At 37.4% G+C, this 20634-nt stretch overlaps 2 protein-coding genes across 4 annotated transcripts in view; one reads left to right on the forward strand and one right to left on the reverse strand.

Annotated features, from left to right (window-relative positions):
• The window catches only part of LOC117391747 (protein O-mannosyl-transferase TMTC2-like), a 34800-nt gene that overhangs the window by 1855 nt on the left and 12311 nt on the right, over nt 1-20634 (reverse strand). Inside the window, exons 2-11 of the mRNA XM_033989644.2 lie at nt 17090-17684; nt 10520-11348; nt 9874-9988; nt 9459-9544; nt 9174-9358; nt 8999-9077; nt 8636-8757; nt 7490-7571; nt 5534-5648; nt 4378-4441 (exon numbers count right to left, since the gene is read on the reverse strand). Coding sequence (XP_033845535.1) covers nt 4378-4441; nt 5534-5648; nt 7490-7571; nt 8636-8757; nt 8999-9077; nt 9174-9358; nt 9459-9544; nt 9874-9988; nt 10520-11348; nt 17090-17684 — 2272 coding nt within the window. The remainder of the gene's footprint in view (nt 1-4377; nt 4442-5533; nt 5649-7489; nt 7572-8635; nt 8758-8998; nt 9078-9173; nt 9359-9458; nt 9545-9873; nt 9989-10519; nt 11349-17089; nt 17685-20634) is intronic.
• Nucleotides 542-3674, forward strand: LOC117391751 (protein mono-ADP-ribosyltransferase PARP11-like). Of its 3 annotated transcripts, XM_055232029.1 has the most exons (8): nt 544-702; nt 793-889; nt 972-1041; nt 1111-1174; nt 1257-1390; nt 1464-1615; nt 1684-1796; nt 2785-3674. In XM_055232029.1, the coding sequence occupies exons 1-8, from the start codon at nt 625-627 to the stop codon at nt 2788-2790; spliced, it is 714 nt and encodes a 237-aa protein (XP_055088004.1). In that variant the 5' UTR covers nt 544-624; the 3' UTR covers nt 2791-3674. The 3 variants fall into 3 exon arrangements, with proteins under 3 accessions (XP_055088002.1, XP_055088004.1, XP_055088003.1); XM_055232027.1 differs by having other exon boundaries at nt 542-702; nt 1684-3674; XM_055232028.1 differs by lacking the exon at nt 793-889 and having other exon boundaries at nt 625-702; nt 1684-3674.

The following is a 20634-nucleotide window of genomic DNA, read 5'->3' on the forward strand; positions in this document are numbered from 1 at the left end:
TTATTTGAGATGAAATAAGATAAAATGTAATGTTCTCTTATCATAGAGTAAGCCCATTACTGAAGTAAAAAGCTTCAACTGTACTGGGATTTACAGATTTGTTGAGTTTTTTTCTGGTGCACCTCTCTCCATTTAACAAGGTTTGTGAATGAGACAATAGGTAGTCCTTGCTGAAATTGAACATGGTCTCCGAATATATCCATTAATGGGTTTGTAGTGCAAGTTATATGTGTGGGGTCATTTCATTTATTTTTATTAAATTTGTTTAATCATCCATGCAATTTAATAATGCATTTCAGCAAAAAAACAAAAAAACAAAAACAGAAAATGTTAGCTATAAATAATAGCTGTAAGACACACAAACGCACGCACACGGACACGCACACACAATTTTTTGGTGACACTTAAGTGTGGATATCCTCAATAGCCATTTCTTTGAAAGAAATAAATTCAATAAATTCACAACAGCAGCCTATTTATAGTAAACACGTTTTCCTGGTTTTGGATAAGCCCAACCCTAAGAGGTGTGGTTTGAGATGAATTGAATGTTACAGTAGCATGAAGAGCATATATAGACTCTATTACTAAAATCATAAGTATAGGCTTATATAGCCAGGGAACACCATGGAACTCATGGACACTTCAGACATACCATGGAGCTGGTACTACTTGGCAGACTGTGGACAGTGGCACAGATTTGAGGTAAAATTTACAGTTTAAACAATGTTTTTTTTTTTTTTTCATTGACAGATTTTAAAGACTATTTAAATAATCATAATATCTGTTTCAAAGGATGATCCTGACAATCCCCTACTTAGCCAAGATATTGAAAACTATTATTTACAATATTTTTCATTTGTCTCACATCATTCAAGGATTGATTTTACAGGTACTTTTTTTTTTTTTTTTTAAACAAAGTACAGTACTTGACTTAAATGTCTTTCTGTAAGGACACTTTTCTCTGTCTATAGCTATGTTACAAACTGACATAAAAACAGGAAGACAAAGACGAATCCAGCGCAGTTATAATGTAGAAAAAAGGTACACACACATCTAATAGGTTTCCATTTTCTCCAAAATGAAAGTGAAACTAATGAACCTGTTTTATAGCTGCTCCTGCTTCTCTGCAGCTCCTGTGTTCTGGGAAATGATTGATGCCTCTTGCCCATACCAAGTAGGACCAAAATATCAACTATTATTGTACTGTAGCCTACAAAAGGAATTTACATTAAACTTTTCTTTTTTTCTTTATTTAGTTAATTCCTTTAAAGACATTCGCTGCTGAGTATCTAACTGTGGCAAATTATGTAAAGAGAGATGGTTTGCTGGACAAACACATTGTTTCAATTTTTAGGATCCAAAATCAGGATTTGTGGGAATTTTTCTGCAGGTATAGCACTATTATAAAATACAGCTTGTTAAAATGTGCCACTTATTTTATGAAGATTCTGTTTTTGGTACAGAAAGAAAAAGCAGTTGATGAGGATTCACAGTGTCAAAGAAATTGAGGAGAGGCGACTCTTTCATGGGACCAAGAAGAGCAATGTTGACTCCATTTGCAAGTACAACTTTGACATAAGTCTAGCCGGACACCATGGGCATCTATTTGGAAAAGGTAGTGACTGGTAAAATAATGCTAACGCTATGATGTATGATAAACAGGATTTTCTTTTTCTTTTTCAGGAATCTACTTTGCAAAACATGCAACATATGCTGACAAATACAGTCCCAGCAGCACAGAAGCATTGCCTCTGTATGGGAAGAAAACAGCAAGTGTACAGGATCAACCAACCAAGGTGATATTTTTGGCACGGGTGCTGGTTGGAAAATCCTCTCAGGGACAGAAACTCTTAACCAAACCTGATCAAGATGCTCAGAAGCGCTCTCACGACAGCTGTGTGGATGATACAAACTCTCCCAGAATATATGTGATTTTTGACTCTAATCAAATATATCCGGAGTATTTAATTCAATATAGATGACACGTGCTGGTGCTGATGAAGCACTATTCACTCTAAAATACATATTTTTTAAATAATGTTTTAATTGTTACATAACAATATATCCTAGATTTTATAATAAATAATATTTTCTTTTGGATAACATACAAGTTATATGTAGGCTCACTGTATTATGATGACAGAAACAAATGAAGCAAGCTATTAACACCCAAAGTCTCCCTAACATCTGTGCCTCATCTCACTGTATTTCTTATACTGAGCTTCACAACTAATGTTCTCACATTTTTCTAACATGGAAATGCTTGTTCTTCTACAAGTTAACGAGCCTCTACATGTCAAAACAGAAAGAAAAGTTTGCGCTTTGTCAAGGCTTGGTTGGCTCACAGTTGTTTAGGTCTGAATGAGGACAAAACTGAGGTCATTGTGTTTGGTAAAACTGACCCTCTCATTGACTTGGGCCCAATCAAACAGCACGTAAAATTGTCAATAGTGATGCCAGGGTTGGTGATAGACCGAGACTTTGAATTTGACAAACAAGTAAACGCGGTTGTCAAATCTGGCTTTTAACATTTGTGACTTTAACCAAAGTTAATCAATTTTTATCTTTTAAATCATTTGAACAAATCATGCACACTTTTATCTCATCTCAGACTACTGTAATGAAGTTTTTCTGGCATGCACTCCTGCTTACAGTTTATCCAAAATTCTGCTGCACATCTTCTAACAGAAAACAAAAAACATGAGCATATTACCCTGATTTTAGCGCATTTGAACTGGCTTCATTTTAGAGTTGTTTTAAAGATTGATTCGTTTGTTTTTGAAGCCCTGAATGGACCAGCCCCACAATCCATCTCGGACCTCATCCAAATTTACACCCCCGTAAAACCAGAGCCCTCTCTGTGGCCGGCGACAATCTCCGGACACTACGCTCCTCAGACGTCTGAATAGCCCCCACAATGGAGTGTTTTAAGTCTTGTCTTAAGACCCACTTTTATGCCTGGGTTTGGATTTGATTTGGATTTGTTGCACAGTATAAATGTAAATCTACAAGGCAATACTAAGTCAAGTTTGGAAGCAAGCTCTTGTTTATTTCTATTTTTCTATTGACCTGAGCACCTTTTCCACCCAAATCACGTGCCTCCAAGTAGTGATTCACAAAATTATTTGCCATGGGTTTTACACCAGAATGAGAAGAATGACACAAAAGTACACTGATATGGAACTCCAAATAAAATATGACAAATAAGACAAAATAATTCATGCTCAACATATTCCATAACCAGTATACATCAACACTACAGGCAACTGTGTAAAGTGTCTTGCCAAAGTGACAACAAGAGTATGCACTGGCCCAAAACTGGGTTAACTGTCAGCCTTTGGATTGGAAGGCCAACAACGAAGCCACTGCAACCCAGTGATTTGTGGGCATTTAGATAAATGAGGGTCAATGCAAATGTATATAATACACATTGTATAGGCCGTATCAAACAAGGAAGAAGTGAATTAATTCTAAATACAGGAAGGCTGTCTGAACATATATATATGCCATTAACATGCCACTCCATGCCATGTGAAAGCTCAAAACCTCTAGAATTCACGCACTGATCCGCAGAGGTTGCACTAGCAGAGAGATCCCTTTTAGGTTTCAACCAACAGAATGTCATTGAAATGGCCATCCCAAATGAGAGATTCATGTGAGGCTCTTTAAAAATAAATCAGCATTAAAGTTCTTATTACTAAATGCTATATTTTATTTGAACATATCTCGCAACTGGGACACAGTTAGGATACATTTAACATCATTAAGATGTTTTAAATAATGTACTCGATGTGAAAAAAGTAATTTAATCATAATATTTTAGGATCAGGAAATCTTACCAATAAACACCAAACTAGTAGCCTGACAGCAGCAGTTATGGAGAGAGGGGCGAAAGTTTTTCAATAGAAAGTGAAGTGGAGCCAGACTCATTGGAGCCAAAAGTTTGCTGCTCGCGTCTTATTTGGAACGTGGCGGCTAGCAGGTTAGCTACGCCCATTTATATATACAGTCTATGGTATTAACACTACAGAACTGTTTAAGTAACACCAGCTATACGTCTGATAGTTTATCATGACAAAACCCAAAAGGAAGCACTACCTAGGTCTCGTTTGGGATTACTTTGCCAGTTACCCCTCCCACTTGGGTTCACACACTCTTTCATGATGGATTGATGCTATCTCACAGAGACACAACAAAACCCTTTACACTTTGTGCATACAAAAAATTATGTAAAAATATGAAAATGTCGACTTTTTTCTCATGGGAATTTTATGTCCATTTTAGCATAGTAATAATGTCACACATTCTCCAAGATAAAGCAGTGCAGCACTGATATGCATGTGTCCATAATCAGTACTCACAAGTTCAGCTACTTACATCTGGTCTGAGGCCAGCGGCGTGCTCATACTGCCGCTCTGCTGCTTCATTCAGGTTGGCCTGCCTAAAAAGTAAAGAAAAATCAACCTTGTAAAACTTAACCTTCTTGTTGGTCATGACTCATGCCTAAAGAGTATGGTATAAAATGTCAACACCTACAGAGTGATAATGTATACTGGGAAAGGCAACAAAACAAAAGAAAATATAACCAGGTATGGCGTAGAAGTGGATTATAATGTGTGATTCATGTGTATGTGTGTGTGTGTGTGTGTGTGTTGTTCTCGTCCCACAGTAAAGCATCTGCCTCCTAATGTGCAGTAATATGCAGACAGGAATATCCCAAAAGTCCCACAGCTGAACTCGTAATATTTATATGATCGGTTGTATCCAAAAGCTAGAAAAAAATAGTTAAAATGTTTTTTTTCCAGATGAGCCTGAGCAAATTCAAGCATACTGTAAAAAACACAGGTAATGTTCTGGCCCCTTTTCAAACACAACGTAAGAGTCATCATTTTAAGAGTGTCATTCCGTAGTTTTTGTATTTAGATTGGTCAAGTAAAGGCCACTTAAACACAGTAGGAACATTTTACTACAGAGATACAGAGAGAGAGGTACCATTTTTAAACCTTAATATGCCCTCAATGATTTCAAGATGTGTTTTTTATGTGGTCAAAATGCTCTCCTGAGACAAGTGTAAGGGGTCCAGGATATTTGGCCTTTAAAATCTTAACCTTTTTGAATCCAGCTTGTGACAGTTAATAAAGCAGTCTAATCCGACATAGATTTATGTAATCTAACAATAACCACTCAGTCTTCAATACACATGGATAATTTGTCATTTTCAAATACAGCCTTTGCCAAAATCTGAACACAATGGACTTATATTGATAGACCTTAAAGAGCAGTGATGACTTTCCCAGATATAAAGCTCAAAATGGGATTAAGGCACTTTGCTAGTTTGCTGGGCGCAGAGGACATATGCAGTCCTTTTTGACTCATGTGCTTGGCAAATGTATGAAGACAATTCTCAGATGACTGGTTTCCAAGTTACTATAAGTGACTCACTGCAGTGCTTTTTAAAATGTATGGAAACTTTGTTCAGTTTTTTGGGGGGAGGTGTTATGAAATTTATATAGATGTAGCATGTTATAGAAACCTGAGCATGTGGGCAGCGCTGAAGACCACATCAAACTCTGAGTTGTCCAGTTGTGCAGCTCTTTCTGCCATCTCTGCTGCTTCGGTGAGACGAGACTGCTCCAACAAGAACTGACCTGATGAAAACAAGAGAGGAACAACAGAAAAGAAACATAAAATAAATGGAACGTCTATATATGCTGTAGGGTTGTCAAAAGTATCAAAACTCTGATACTAATAGATACTAAAACTAGTATCGAAAGTACAAAAAAAAAAAAAAAAGTCACATTCACAGGACAGAAATAGCTTTAGAATAATCTTGAGCTGTATCGGAACAAGTTGACCACATAGACTAGTATACGCACATGTGCCACTATGGAACGTACTTGGGTGATTAAGGAATTACACAGATACAAGGGTAATATAAAGGGTAATATAAAATAAATTACTAGGCTATAATGTTGAAAATGGCATTCTACTGTCTAAATAAAGAATGTTTTTTAAAATATTATTATTATCATCAGAAACGTCACTGAGTATTGAGTCTATTCCTTAACACTGGATTCAAGTTTAAAATTTTTGTATCGCGACAACACAACTATGATGCATTAACACTGGTTTCTCGCAGTCAGCCTCTAATAAGCCAATAATAAATAATATAACAAACACTACAATGATGAAACAAGCATTATATTGATTGTTAAGTACCGGTATGTGTTTTCTTTTCAAATGATTAGACTGCTATTAAGAATGTAATATTTATTGTAACATTCAAATGCTGATTAATGTTAATATCATGATTCTATTCTCATTGGAAGAGAATTTGGTAAATGGTTAATTTTATAAGTTACTCATCCTCAGCACAATGGAGAAAAAAATGGAAAAGAATAACTATACTTGGCAGTTGACAGAAAGAGGCCTAGCAAGAATATGAATAAAGGAATAGAATGAACAGAATGTGCAATGAAAAATGCAATTAACATTCACAAAAACTGTATCACTAGACTCAGGAAGAATTATATTAACCACCAGGGTCATAGCAACATTTTAGAGGAACAAGTTCAAGTCAAAAAGAGTATTGTATTGAGACATCCCCAAAATCTACAAAAGAGACTACAAACAATAACGGGAAAGTAGACCGCTGTGATTAATTAAACTTCCTTGTGCACATATTATCAGCAGAGTCGCAGATATGGTTCAGCAATAAGCAAAGATATTGACTTCACTTGTTTCACTCTTGGAGTATATCCAGAATAACCATGATAAAGCTCGCAAGGAGCCCAGATAAACAGCACCTGCCCCAAAGCCATGTAGATAACATGCTTCATATAAATAGTGGACAGGACACAGATGGAGAGAGGGAAGAAGCTGCATCCAAAGACAGCAATTCAGTGATACCAAAAGGAGCATGTACAGTTTGATAAGGAGTCAGGAGTGGGTTCACAATTACAATTAAGTCAGGAATGGATGGATTTCATGTACTACAAATATCCTACAGATAGTAGCATGATGTCTGTGTATACAGACTGATATGAAATGCAGTGATAGCAGTCACATCAGGACAATGCTATCATGTTTTCAGTCATACAGTATTTACTTTCACCTCTGCGGTTAAACATTGCTCATGTTTTAGGGTTATTTCCCCAAATTCTTCTAATCCTGTTTCACAAGCTGTGTACAAAAAAAGCTTTACATTTTATATAACAAGCTGCCACATATTTTTATGACTTCTGGCCTCAGGTTGACACTTTAATTCCCTTTTAAACACCATTACAATATTATTGCTGTAAGACCAATTACTGCATAGCTCTATCCCTACTGTAAAGCCGATGACGGCTGTGTGGCACAGCTTTGAATCCTTAAGCAGTACAACAGGAAAATAAATGATTTTGCAACTATTGACCTGTTTTAGACAACGCAAACCCAATTTAATGTTTAAAACAGGATTTTCCGAGGAAATCCAATGATCTCATCTTACCATAGTGCATATAGCAGTTTCCTTTAGTTGGATCAAGTTGAATAGCTCTCAGGTAGTACTTCTCTGCTTCTGCCTTCTGTCCCTGAAAGAAATAAAACATTTAAGGAATGTGTTAAAACACAAAAGACTTACACATTTCCATTGGCCTGTAATAAATGTGAGTTGTTAAAAAAATTGTCTTTAAACATTTCCCTTAACCATACAACTAAAATATGTTATTTATACGTTTTTACTATGGTTAAATTATTACCCGGGTGGAGAATTCCTGTTGATGTTTTCACATTTTATCTCTTCGCTTAAGCTTTTTAGACTGAAGTTCATTTCAACTGACTGAAGTTTTTATTCTTTGGAGGTGCATAATGGTCTTTCTTTTTGCTGCCATTAGTGTGCAGATTTTGTTAAGGTCAACAGGGGAGCAAGACTTTAGTTTGACCCTGCCTGTATTATCAGTTAAGTCCAGTTGCATGGCCAAAATATAGCAGAGTGGGTGATTCAATAAGGAAGCAATGTAATTTCATTATAGGCTTGTCCACTGGCCCATTGTCCATGGTCCATCTAATCTCCTGTTCTCTAAGACCTAGGAGAACTGAGGGCCCACAACTGCGAGAAGTACAGTACAGAGCCCGAGGCAGTGCAGCAGATGTCCACTCACAGTGTGGAACTCAAATCCAAACTTCAGACTTCATTAAATGCACAGGGGATTTGCAAAGGCACTTCAGGCTGTACTCAGCACCCAGAACTAAGGAAGAAAAGGTCAAATGGCAAGAAAGAGTAGGCCATCCCTAAAGTGAACTCAGACACATGAAATATAGTTATTGTTTTTTCTGACAAACATAAAGACTGCAATTTGATTTGCAATATATGTTTTCATTTCTCATGTACACTTCTTGTAAGTTGCAATGAATGCCTCTAAATAAATTAATTAAAACTTTCTAAAACAATTACCAGTATGTCTTTTTCTGCTATACAGAAAATGTAATTGGGTTGAGAGAGTGAACCCATTTCACAATTTTTACAAATAAAACAGTGGAAATAAATGCACTATAAAGCTCCACCATTACTTTTTATTTAATCAGTCTGGACCAGGTTAAACCCTTTTCATACAAAACTCCGCCTACTTTCTTAATTTGTGGTCAGAACACTTACTGTGATGGATAGGAGTTTTCCATAAGTGAGGTGGGCTGGGATATGGTCTGGTTTGGCTCGGAGGGACTCTCTGTACCAGTGACCTGCTTCCTCGAGTCTGTTCAGCCTCATGTATGCTTCTCCTGCAATATGATACAACACTGTTAACCTAGGATTGATATTATTCCAATAAAACCAGAGTGTGTCATGTGCAATTACCATACATAGAATGGTAAAAATTAAAGGTATGCTTATATTAATTCATCAGTTTTTATAATTTCATATACTTCATAAATTGTAAATCTTTAACTTGAAAAAGCAACACAAAATGCAATCCACTTTTCTAAAATAGTTCAGGGTGAGTCAGCTTTAAAATTCACCTACCCATCATATTGAAAAGGCTGTGTGGTGCAAACTGTCTGGGCATTTTCTGCACTGCCTCTTTGTAAACAGAGAGAGCCTCCTGAGAACAAAACATTTTTCATCACAAATGTGCACAACTTAAGATGAAGAAAATCACAGTGAATGCTTTTGGAAAAAGGACACATTGATTTATGACCTCTTGCTGTCCCTGTTCGTGCAGTAGTTTGCCCAGGTTATACAGGCAGCTGGTGACAGAGCTCTTGTGAGCATGAGGGTCCTTCAAGTTTTCATCAGGGATTTCGGCACAAGTAAGAAAGGTGAGTTTGGCTTCCTCCTGGTTTCCCTGGTTCATCAGAATGATTCCTGTGTTCAGGTAGGCAGCTGCGAACGACACACATTTGATGCAGGTTATCATTGTCTTGGTAAAAATGGCCATGTATTCTACCTGAAGTCAAAAAGTTATAATATTTTCTTTACTTACATGCTAGTGTAGGTCGACTTGCTATGGCCAGTTTGTAATAATGTAGTGCTTCATTGAAACGCTCATTTTCCTGCAGTAGCAAACCCCTAAAAAAATTACAAATATATATTTTAAGAATGGTGGTAAATGATTTGCTTAGTAAGTTATTAAGTAAATCAAATAATTGATATATTAAAAGGTTATGTTAATCAAAGACATGAGAGATCCTTTGTCATTTTGCATCATTCATTGAATTGTTTTTTTTAATTTAAATACTTTTATGCATTGCTTTTCCATTTACTCCACTTGCATACAAAATGTATATTTCCAGTGCCTTCTTTGCTCTGTTTAATTTAGTTTTACAACAACCCTAGGGGATGTATGTGAGTCAGAGCTGTTCTTTCAGACATGATGAGGATGAATATTTAGCACTCACAGGTTGTACAGCATGTCCGCCATGTTGCCTCTGTAGTGTAGAGCATTTCTATATGCTCTCTCCGCCTCCACAATCTTGCCCTGGTTCTTCAGTACATTTCCCAAGTTTCCCCAGGCTATAAAAGACAGTCAATAAAATATTAAGCATGGGACTTCCAAAGTTGCACAAACTGTATTTTTTTCCCACAATAGCAAACTGCAAAAAGGTGGTATAGGGTACACAGATAAACACCAAGTTTCAAATGTATTTGCTTTAGCTGCCTGGATATGCTTGCATTGTATCAAAGCACATCCAAATGTTGTGTTAATTTAAAAATATTATTACAATATATACGGTACATCAAATATTTCATATATTTTCCTTCCTCAAAATATCTGTTAGTGGTTTACTTGACCACATTCACTGATGTTCTTAATACGCAAAAGAAAATAACAATTTGTTGCGGTTCAAAAACAAATACTGGCATTAGTAATCAAATATGCAAAAGATAAAAAATGTGGGACCCAGAAATCACATGAATTGTGATATTAGGTTTGTTTTTCTTTTCGCACCGATCATTATTATTTAAGACATATTTGTAATTGCAAAGAGAATAAGATTTGAGTGAATTCTTTTATTTAACTATGTCTATATTTTCTCTTTTTACCTTTTGCAGGATTAACACTGATCCCAGACCTGTAGAGACTCTCCTCACTGCTCCAGTCCCTGTTTCTCTGCACAGTTCTCAGTCCATTCAGTAGCACTAGTGTTGAGCACAGGCAAATAATCAAGACCTTGCTGCCTTTAGTCCTCAATTTGATGTATAAGGTTCTTGCTCCTGCTGCAACGAGTAAGCAAAATCCTATACTGGGAATGTATAGTACCCTCTCTGCTATGACAAATCCCACATAGAAGAAGAGGTTGGTGGCTGGAAGGAATGATAAAGAAATTATGGCTATTGAAAAGATAACAATAGTCTCAGTGCTGGGCAGAGATGTCCTTCTTGGGCAATGGTGTAGCCCAGTTGATCCATTCATGATTACATTTGGAGGCCCCTCTGCTGAGTTAATGTTATGGTTTGTGTCGGGAGCATGATAACCATTTGACTTCCCATTCACGACGTGCGCTTTTCCATTGCTCTCTTTAATGTTGTATTTTGGCCCACGGAGCCCAAACAAAGCAAGAACAAACAATCCGCTATAGAAGGCACCAGTGTGAAGGTTCCTCCAATCAGCTAAGGACTTGATCAAGGGCACAGCATCCATCGACCAATCAAAACTGAGCTTTCCCGGGCAGAGCAGGAGCCAGGCATTTGCTGCAGGTAGGTAGAAGAAAGTGAGGGTCCGAGTGAGGAGGTGCGGCGAGTCTGCTGCAGGGTTGTCAGAGTTGGAGAAGTTTGGAGGTTTGTTTCCCATCCAGTAAAGGCGCGCCGACAGCAACAGTATTCCCCACAACACCAAAGCACCAAAACTCAGTAATTCAGCAGTATTTCTCTTCTGAAACAGAATAAAGCAAAATATGAGAAGAGAACATGATTTATGCATTTTGTCGTTTAAAAGTTGCACAGTAAAAATACACTGCACTATCAGATTAACGTTTTTTTTAATTAAATATCTTCTTAAAATCCCCAATTATATAAACACTGACACGTTTTAATAGCATTGCAGTCAAAAACAAGTAAACCTCTGACCGAGCAGAAGTAACAGGGTTCAAGTGAGTGTGACTGCTAATCAGCTTGTGCTTCATTGTTTTGGCAGGTGTTTACGTTTCATAAGAGCCTTATTTCTGTAGCATGATCACCAATAGACTTCAGTCACGCAATACCTTTCCTAAACGCTCACACGCCCAAGTTTGAAGCCACAGTCTCATACAAAGACATAAATTATACATCGTGTCCATTATAGGCCATCATTATAGCCCATCATAAAATTACGCTGTGTAAATGGACATATTGATGCAACTATGGAACCAACTATATAGACTTTTGCTATCAAGTCATTATACTATGGGCTTATCCGCGTGAAGTACAAACATTATAAAGGTTATGCAATTATAACCTGTTTCTTCCTTTCAGGCATTAGCTGAACTTTATGTGAACTTGTCGAGGGAGATGTCTGTTTACTTTGAGTCCCTTTGAGCTTGTTGGTTTGTATTCAGAGGTTTCACTTGTAACTGAATACTTCAAATGATGCACCATCCACAGCAGATACTATTAATCCTTTAACTATTTCATTATAGAAGCAATAATGCACAAAAAACAAGATTAAGTATCAACTTAACCTATAACCCGGTGGCTCCCAAAACCACAAAATAAAAGAGTAATTGTTTGAGTAAAGATCTTGGAGAACCAACAGCACAAACTATTCCTCTGCATATAATTCATGTGGCCCTTTAGATTTATTTCTGGTTTCTATCAGAGAAAGCAGTTCACACGAAAATGCAAGAGACTCTTTTTTTTTCTGAAAGAACTGTTGTGTGAACTGTATGTATTGATGGAAGTGTTTTTTTCTCAAGGAAGGAAACTGTCAGAGAAATCCAATTCTGCTTGGTGCCACAACATTGGCCAACTCCACAAAGTCATTATGCCATTTAGGTGAATGAGCTTCATGTCAGTTTCTTTCTGCCTAGTGAATGTCAAAATCGTTTCCTAATTGCTTTCCCAATCAATCATGTACAAATAATGGCAAGGCAATCTTCTAGATGGAAAGGAAAACATCCTCTTTATTAGATGAGTTTTTAGGAGCCTATGATGCCATCTTTATAAAGGCCATTTTGTGGAAATAATTCAGTGCATTAACCCTATGTTGTTTAGTGTATAATACCAAAAGAATATATTCCAAATACCCATGTCTAATAGAAATGAGGCAGTGTGAATATACAGATCATCCATTAATATTGATGCAATGGACAAGACATGTAGTATATTAAAGATTATTATATTTTTTGCATGGTTTTATTTTTGCCACTTTCTATTAATTTAATTTCTGAGAAATTTCATTATAGTATATGGTGCTATAACTCTTTGGAAAGATAAGAAGCATACTACTTACTATACAAACAATTTTCCTTTACAGTTAGTTGTACATATTATGCATTTCAGAGACCTTTCAACAGAGTAATTAATTATTGAGCCGTTCATGATTATTCGCAGGACTATGTGGTCAGCTTTAGCATGCAATGGTTAAAACATTTCAAAAGGAATGAAACTTAAAGCAATCTTTTCAGCAAGTTGAATATATCACCATATTTACTGCACATGATAATATATTTGGAGCGTTTTCCTACCATAATGAAGGGGACATTAAACCCAAGTGTATTGTAACCACTAGCCACTCGTCTATAGAATGTCATAGCCTTGGAACAGCGTTCAAAGTATATCTGATAAATTACCAGTGACATGCAAAGTAGTGATGAAAACTAAATTGAAGCCCACATCGAGATCTTTTCCCAACTCTCTTATGTGTTTTGGACGGTGCTGATTTAGGGCAATTTAGCCTAGACATCAGACTGCAGATGGAATTGAAAGGCCGACTTTGGCAGAATGACCCAATTACAGCACACTTCTCCTGGTAAAAGGCCTGCTGCTGGCACCAACACCTGTAATGAGATGGGCTATAAGTTATGGGAGTAGATGATACATGTTGTAACTCTAGCGTTAATTTAACATTTACAGAGCTCCTTCTAATATTGCCTTAAATGTCCAAAATATATGAAAAAGAGGGGGCACTGTTTGCCAATAAAGAGACAACATGCATGTAATTTAGATTAATTGTAAAAGTTATCTTTAACTAAATTCACTTTTGCTAGGACATAACTGTATTAGAGGAAAGTACTAGCACCACTGAGTGCTAAAATAAATTAAGTGGATTACATTTACTTTTTCAGGGATTAAAGTCTAAGTCTATTAACATTTTTCAGAATGGTAGGGGGGCAACAATAGTGGTTTGATTGCTATATACAGAATATAAAATAGAAACTACATAATGTATTACTAATCAGTTGTTATAGAGGTAAAAAATACAGTGATGCTGGTAAGACACAAGCAGCACAACTAGCCACTCTAATATTTAGAGTCCCGATGATTTACTTGGTGCTAAATACAAACTTTTTTTTTTCAGGTTTCTTTGATTCAGCCTTAGTTTACCCTTGTTTTAGGACAGGATTTCAGATCTATGTTTAACCTATTTGTATTATTATATAATCCTTATTTATTAGAATTAGAATATGGAGTACAGGACTGCAGGATATATTATATCATATCATCAAGGATAAACTGCATATGGCCCTTATTTTTATGTGTGCTTGAAGTTGTGCCAAATAAGATTCACATAAGAATTTCAGAATGTTAATGTGTCCCTCTCTATGCTACACCTGTCAGTTTAAAAGAGACATTATGTCTTCATTATGATGACACATTGTAGTAATTTTGCTTTTGGCATTCTCAACTGTGCTATTGCCACACCTTCCTTTATCTTCATCTGTTCCTCTGCAGCGCTGTCTTGTATCATAGGAAGCCTCATCTGAGTCTGATTACACAGTTAATAGGATGAGAAATGGAGTGTGTCTCAAGCACAGTGAGAAATACAGTCCTGGTCCAAACACACGTGGCCCTCCCTCCTGACTGCACAACGGGTCATTTGCATCACCATATTGCTTGTGGGAAGTGGGGTGGAGGCGGTTAGAAATAATTTTAAAGGCAAATTAGACATAATGGTGTAAAATCATTGCCTTTAAAGTATTTTAATAAGTAAATGTAAAAGTAGTACTCGAATAAACATGCTAGATATTGGGTGAATCCTTTGTGCAGAAGATCATAATGGTGTGTGGTCAAAATACATAATGGTTTGTTTGCTGTGCATTAGACTGGTGGCCATAGCACACATCAGGAGGTCACACCAGTAAAGATTTGTGAAAATAAAGTTACTTCACTGGTGCCATTAAATGGTGTTTCACCGAACATGTTGCAAATGAAGCGATTTGGATGCTTGTGTAACACGTTAGTCCAAGTGAGAAGGGCAAACAAGAGATAAAGGAAAGGAAGTGAGAGCATAGTTTCCCCTTGCTGTTCGTTTACTCTCCATTTGCATTGTGTTCCTATGCCTAATACAACGTCTGCTTTCTAATCAAGGGAAACCATTGCCCTGTAGCTTTAGCCTGGTATATATAACGAGCTGATAACCGTGACCAGGGCAGCAGTAGAGGGCACTCCCATGGTGATAAATGATCCAGATGTGCTGCAGCTGTGAACAGCTTGGGGACTGGCACTAGACCTGCTGCTTGTATTGGGACTCCCCAACAGACTGTTGTGTCTGGACATGGGGTGAGAGCGGCTAGGGATATCGCTCTATGATAGATGATTTTTCACCACTCTTCCAAGTATTCAGGGTGATGAAATCTTTTAGGCCGTAATGCAACAAAGTGGAACGATGGCATGGATTATAAAGCTCTATGCCTTTCAGATTGTGGTTTCTGATTTCAGATGGAAAACATTAACATCTAAATATCTATTACTTCAAAGCAAAAACAATGATTTAACTGCTGAGATGCACAACTGCATAAATAATATTAATATTAACCAAACACTTATCTACCAGCTTCATGTTTTATTTCATGATTATGAAATGTCCATGTCCAGTGATTTACCTAAATTTGCCCTCAGTAATTACTATTTATTAACAATGTGTTTTTATATTCTGTGGAGTGTTCAAATATGGACCTCTCACGTTTATGCCAAGCCCTGTAATTACACTTTTGGGTTGTTGTTTTGCCAGACCTGACCACAAAGGAAGATGCCCTTCAGTAATGGCGAAAGCATCCAACTGAAGGATGTTAATAGGAAGTGCAGATGTTTACAGACGGCTCCATGTGACGGCAGAGCTATAAACAGCTCTGTGTGCTCAGAGTCGTCCTTGTACATAAACCCAAGGGGACTTTTTATTATGCTCATCATGCATTTAACAAGTCAAATTACAGCACTAAAGACTTTATAGGAAAATGTGTCAAATTCTTGTGTTTACATGCACACCAAGAATATGATCATTGTGTGATTTCTGTAGTTATAAAATTGCTGAAAATAGTGAGTAAACTAATTTCTTTCTGAAGAAATCTTTTTTTTTAAATTTGTTTTATTTTTGATGATCAGATTTATATTGTGCATGTAAACACACATGAAAAATCTAATGTTATTCCTGAGTTGTCTGATGATTCTAGTTATATGTTTTACTGACTATTTAAATCTACCCATTGTCATAATGTCTATAATTGCATGAAACAGAGTGTGACTTGTCTTTGCAAACTATCAACAAGTTCCATTGTGTAATAAATTTGGGCATTGTTTCTTGGCAGTTATGAGCTGCACTAATTAAATGCCATTGCTGTATTGTTCCAGGGCATTTAACTCATGCGCGCTCGCTCAAAATTATCTTTACCTGTTCGACTTCATTTTCTATTTATATGCCCACACCCATGGTCTACGTTTGCTTACATCAACATGCAAGTATTTACTGCAGCAAACAGGAGAATGTGATGGTGCTGCAGTGAGGAAAGGTTTATGTTTTTCTGTTTACTGACTGACAAATTAAGACCAGTCTCTAGTCATGATTTGTGGAGTTTACACTTGAAGCTGCGTTCCAAATTAGATTGCTAATGAAAAGCAAACAGTATGTGACACGTGCAATTTCCAATGCACAACACGTAATAAACCACCCAGAAGCATCTAACAGCCTGAAACATTTAACAGCCGATGTTGTTCTACCTCTGAGGAAAGGAAGAGGAAACAACTCCACATGAGACTTCATTGAGTAAAGCCAAAAAAACTGGACAATGCAGTTGAGAGTGTAATTATAACTTCAATATAATTAAAGCTTATGAAAAAAGACAGAAAAAATGCACTGATGAAAGAAGCTAGTTGTGTGTTAAAGTAGTAATAAGTAGCAGAAATACATGTGCAGTACAGAAGCTCTGAAACTTTTCACACCAAGTACTCCCAATGGAAAGATTTGGCTTGCTGACTAAATCTAAACCAAACTGATCACTGAGCTAGTTCATAATATTTTTTTTAATTACCCAAAGAAAGGCAAAAATGTGGATAAAATGTACTCTAAATAATGAAGTAAACACAGGAACTGAAGTCCGTGTATCAAAAGAAGCTTGGGAACCACTGACCTAGTAGTAAATACTATTAGTTACTTCCTATAGTCAATTTTATGTCATTCTGTTATACACATATGAATCATACCTTTCCAAGCAGGCATTGAAGTACTTGTCGACAGCGCAGCCGTTGGAATACAAACAGGTCATAGATGGCGGACACAGCCAGCACCGTAACACCCTGCTCTTTCCATAACATACTGCCCGCCGCACACCAGAGACTCCCCAGGAGCCAGCCCCAACAGTGGGTCACCGAACTCCTGCCATGGCCCCTGTGTGGTCCCTCACGGAGTCTGCAGTGCTTCATGTAACAGAGGAGAGACAGCAAGAAAAACAAGGCAGCACCCACGTCTGCCCTCCCCACCACACCTGCTACTGCTTCAGTGTGAATGGGGTGAGAGGCGAACAGGAGTCCAGCCAAAAGACACCAGGAACCAAGAAGAGTGCGACTGATGACCGTGAAGAGGCCAGTCACCAGAGCGTGCAGCAGGACATTGAGCAGGTGGTAGCCCGATGGACGCAGGCCATGGAGGGCGTGGTTAAGGCGGAATGACAGGGTGCAGAGCGGTCGGAAGGACTTGTGACTACCGCTGTGGGTGAGCAGGGTGCCCCAGAAGTCGTCGTAAAGAATGTTGGTCCATGGAGTTTCAGGCAGGAGGTCCTGGTTGGTCTTGATGGCACGACTAGAAAAGAATAAAATAAGTACATCTGTCAAGTCCATTTCTCTTAATCTTTACTTTGATGCAGTTATAGTTATGTTACATAGTTTTATCTTTTTTCTTATAGTGTGATTGGCACAATTTAGAATTAGGAGTATGTAATGTTGTCATGCCAATCTTAAGTAAATTTAATCAAAGTAGGTCAATATGGCAAAAACAAAAAAAAATTAAAATCATCTTTCCTCATAGTGATCAATCATCATTTTTAACATAAAGAAGAAAACTAGTCAGAGCAAATTTAAGTCGAATTCATTTCTCCACAGTGTGAACTCTGCTCCAAACCATATGTTCTTACTAACACATGTTTGGCTATAGACCTCTCTATTAAAAAGACACACCCATATCATAAACAATTTAAACTATTGGATCACAATTTAAAATTCTAATGACTGCTCTTCCAAAAAAATACATTTTGTGTATAATGGGATTATGCAGATTTTAGCAGATTAAACGCAAAACCCTTATTTCCTAGTACTTTTTTGCATAAATAGTTGTTGTCGCTTGAACTTCCATGCAGGCATAGTTTTGTGAGTGCAGTTTGGGTCAGATACATAAAGATATGCTATCGTTTTGAGAGCTTTTGCCACGTACCATTTTTATTCAACTAATCAATTGGCAGGGCTTCTCTTTCGTCAACCAAGAATTTCTTTAGTCGACTACATCCTTATTAAAATGTAATGTTAACCTTGCAAATACATAGTCCATTGTAATCCACCTCAAGCTCATAGTAGCAGGGATAAGATTCAGCCACCTGCAACTTCTTCATAAAAAAATTACCTTCATCAGACAAAGACAAGTGGTTGTTTTTGTAGTCCTGCATGTAGCTCTGTCTGGGTCACAGATCTAACCTACATGTCCAGGTGCATCACACTAAGGCTGCAGGGATACCCCTAATTAACACATAATTACCTACAACACAAGACACAACAAAGATGCACAACTAATGAGGCTCGCTGCTGGGACGAGGTGTGATGGATGAGACAGAAACTCAAAAAGGGGAGGGCACTAACAAAACTGATGGACAAAAATGTTCAACACCTACTGGAAACAATATGAGATGAACAGACTACTAGATCAGTGTTTTTCCATCTTTTTTGCCTCACAGCGCACCACCTAACATATGGCTTGTGGTGATTGTTTTTGCTTTCTTAGTGGTGCAGAAGTCTGCTCAAGATACTCCAATATGGATCAGTTAACTCAAATTGGCCATTTCTTCAAGGCACACCAGAAGGCGCACTGGCTGAAAACGAAATGAAGTTAGGAGTCAATTTCAAAAAGTGCAATTGTATGATTCTGTTTTGCAGCTGCTGTGAGGGTAACAATGTGTGTGCCAACTGTAATTTTACTTAAAGTTCAAGGTTTTCACAGGATGCACTGAATTCCCTTGCAACAGGATGTACAAAAAATAGACTCTGGGAATACAACCTGGTGATTCCTTGTGACGTAAAACAGTAGATCCGTAAAATCAAAACACTTAACTGATGCAAATGTATACAAGCCTAAGAATCTCTTTCATCTATTGTGCAGTCATATCCCCTGCAGTGGAAGTAGTGGCATGAGGAATTGTAAGCAGAAACAGGAACCGTGTCACTATAGGGTCTTTGAAGATGCAATGTGAGTGTGAGTATGGCGTTGAATTGCGTCTCCATTTTCCCAGATCAAAAGATTAAGTCTTGATCTCTTTTACACATTTTCATTAACCGTCCACACAGCTGACCTATATATGGGCACAGATATCAGGGGCTTGAACAGCACACTGGTCATTTTGTTTCCGGGCTTGATTAGCATTAACAGTATTTCTGTAGGGAAGCAGCCAGCGTCAGGGGGCCAGCCAAGGACTTCCTTTGTCTGCAGATTGTAACTCAGACATGGCTGAAAAAGAGAGAAGGCAGAGAGGGAATGAGCTGGAAGAGTTTTACCATTGTAAGAGCAAGTGGGGTAAGGTGGAGAAGTAGATGACCCAGAGAGACTTACCTTACACTGCATTTCAATTATAATTTCAGTGTTTTTATTTAATGTATTAGTTTGTATCTTTTGTCCCTGTGTTACAATGATGTGGCAATAACACAAACAAACTCCACCTAATGAAACTTCAAGAATTAATTTATTTATCCTTGAACTAACAGATCCTAGGAACATGCCCAGGAGCATAATTATACATTCTGCTGTCAGTGTTGCAACTGTGTGAATAAATTAATTCATACATTTCCCAGGATTGTTCTGAATCAGGAATGCCGTGACTTTCTCATGCTCTTGACCCATAATAATACACAGTCTCAGAGGAACCACTGGTAAAAGATTTATTACAATGACGTCACTCAGTTTAAAATCCCCCTTCATATTTGAATAGTTCCTCAGTGAGCTATCTTAGTATTGCCATAGTTGTACTTGAGGCACGTTGATAAAAGGTTAAAAAAAAAGGTTAAATAAAATGTACAAAAAGAATAACCCTTACTAAAACTTGTATCAACACTAGATACACAAGCAGAAATCATAGGACAAAGTTTTACCTTTTCTGAATATTTTTAGAATTGGAATCGGAACAGTATAAAGTATAACGCCACATAATATGAGATGATGCCCAAATAAATTGTACAATTGCTGTTCTTTCCACGTCAGTACCCCTTCATGCATTCTGAACACACAATCAAACACAAATTACATTCAGCATGTCTCTGTTTCCTTGTTTTTGAGCTAATAAATTATTTAAATATTCAAATCAGCACCAACCACTCATCTCATGCCCCGTCGTTGCCTCAAAGGGATGAAAAGAATGCATTATGTGTGGGGAACTGGGAGAGTCCAGGGGTTGAGTGTGTACATACATGCACAAAATAGAATAGCCACGTATTGCGAGCACTGTGCCGATGACTTCATTGATGCAGATAGAGTGGTCTCCCGTAGTGATTGCTCT

Source organism: Periophthalmus magnuspinnatus, chromosome 23 (genome assembly GCF_009829125.3).
Source record: "Periophthalmus magnuspinnatus isolate fPerMag1 chromosome 23, fPerMag1.2.pri, whole genome shotgun sequence".
Classification (NCBI taxonomy): Eukaryota; Metazoa; Chordata; class Actinopteri; order Gobiiformes; family Gobiidae; genus Periophthalmus; species Periophthalmus magnuspinnatus.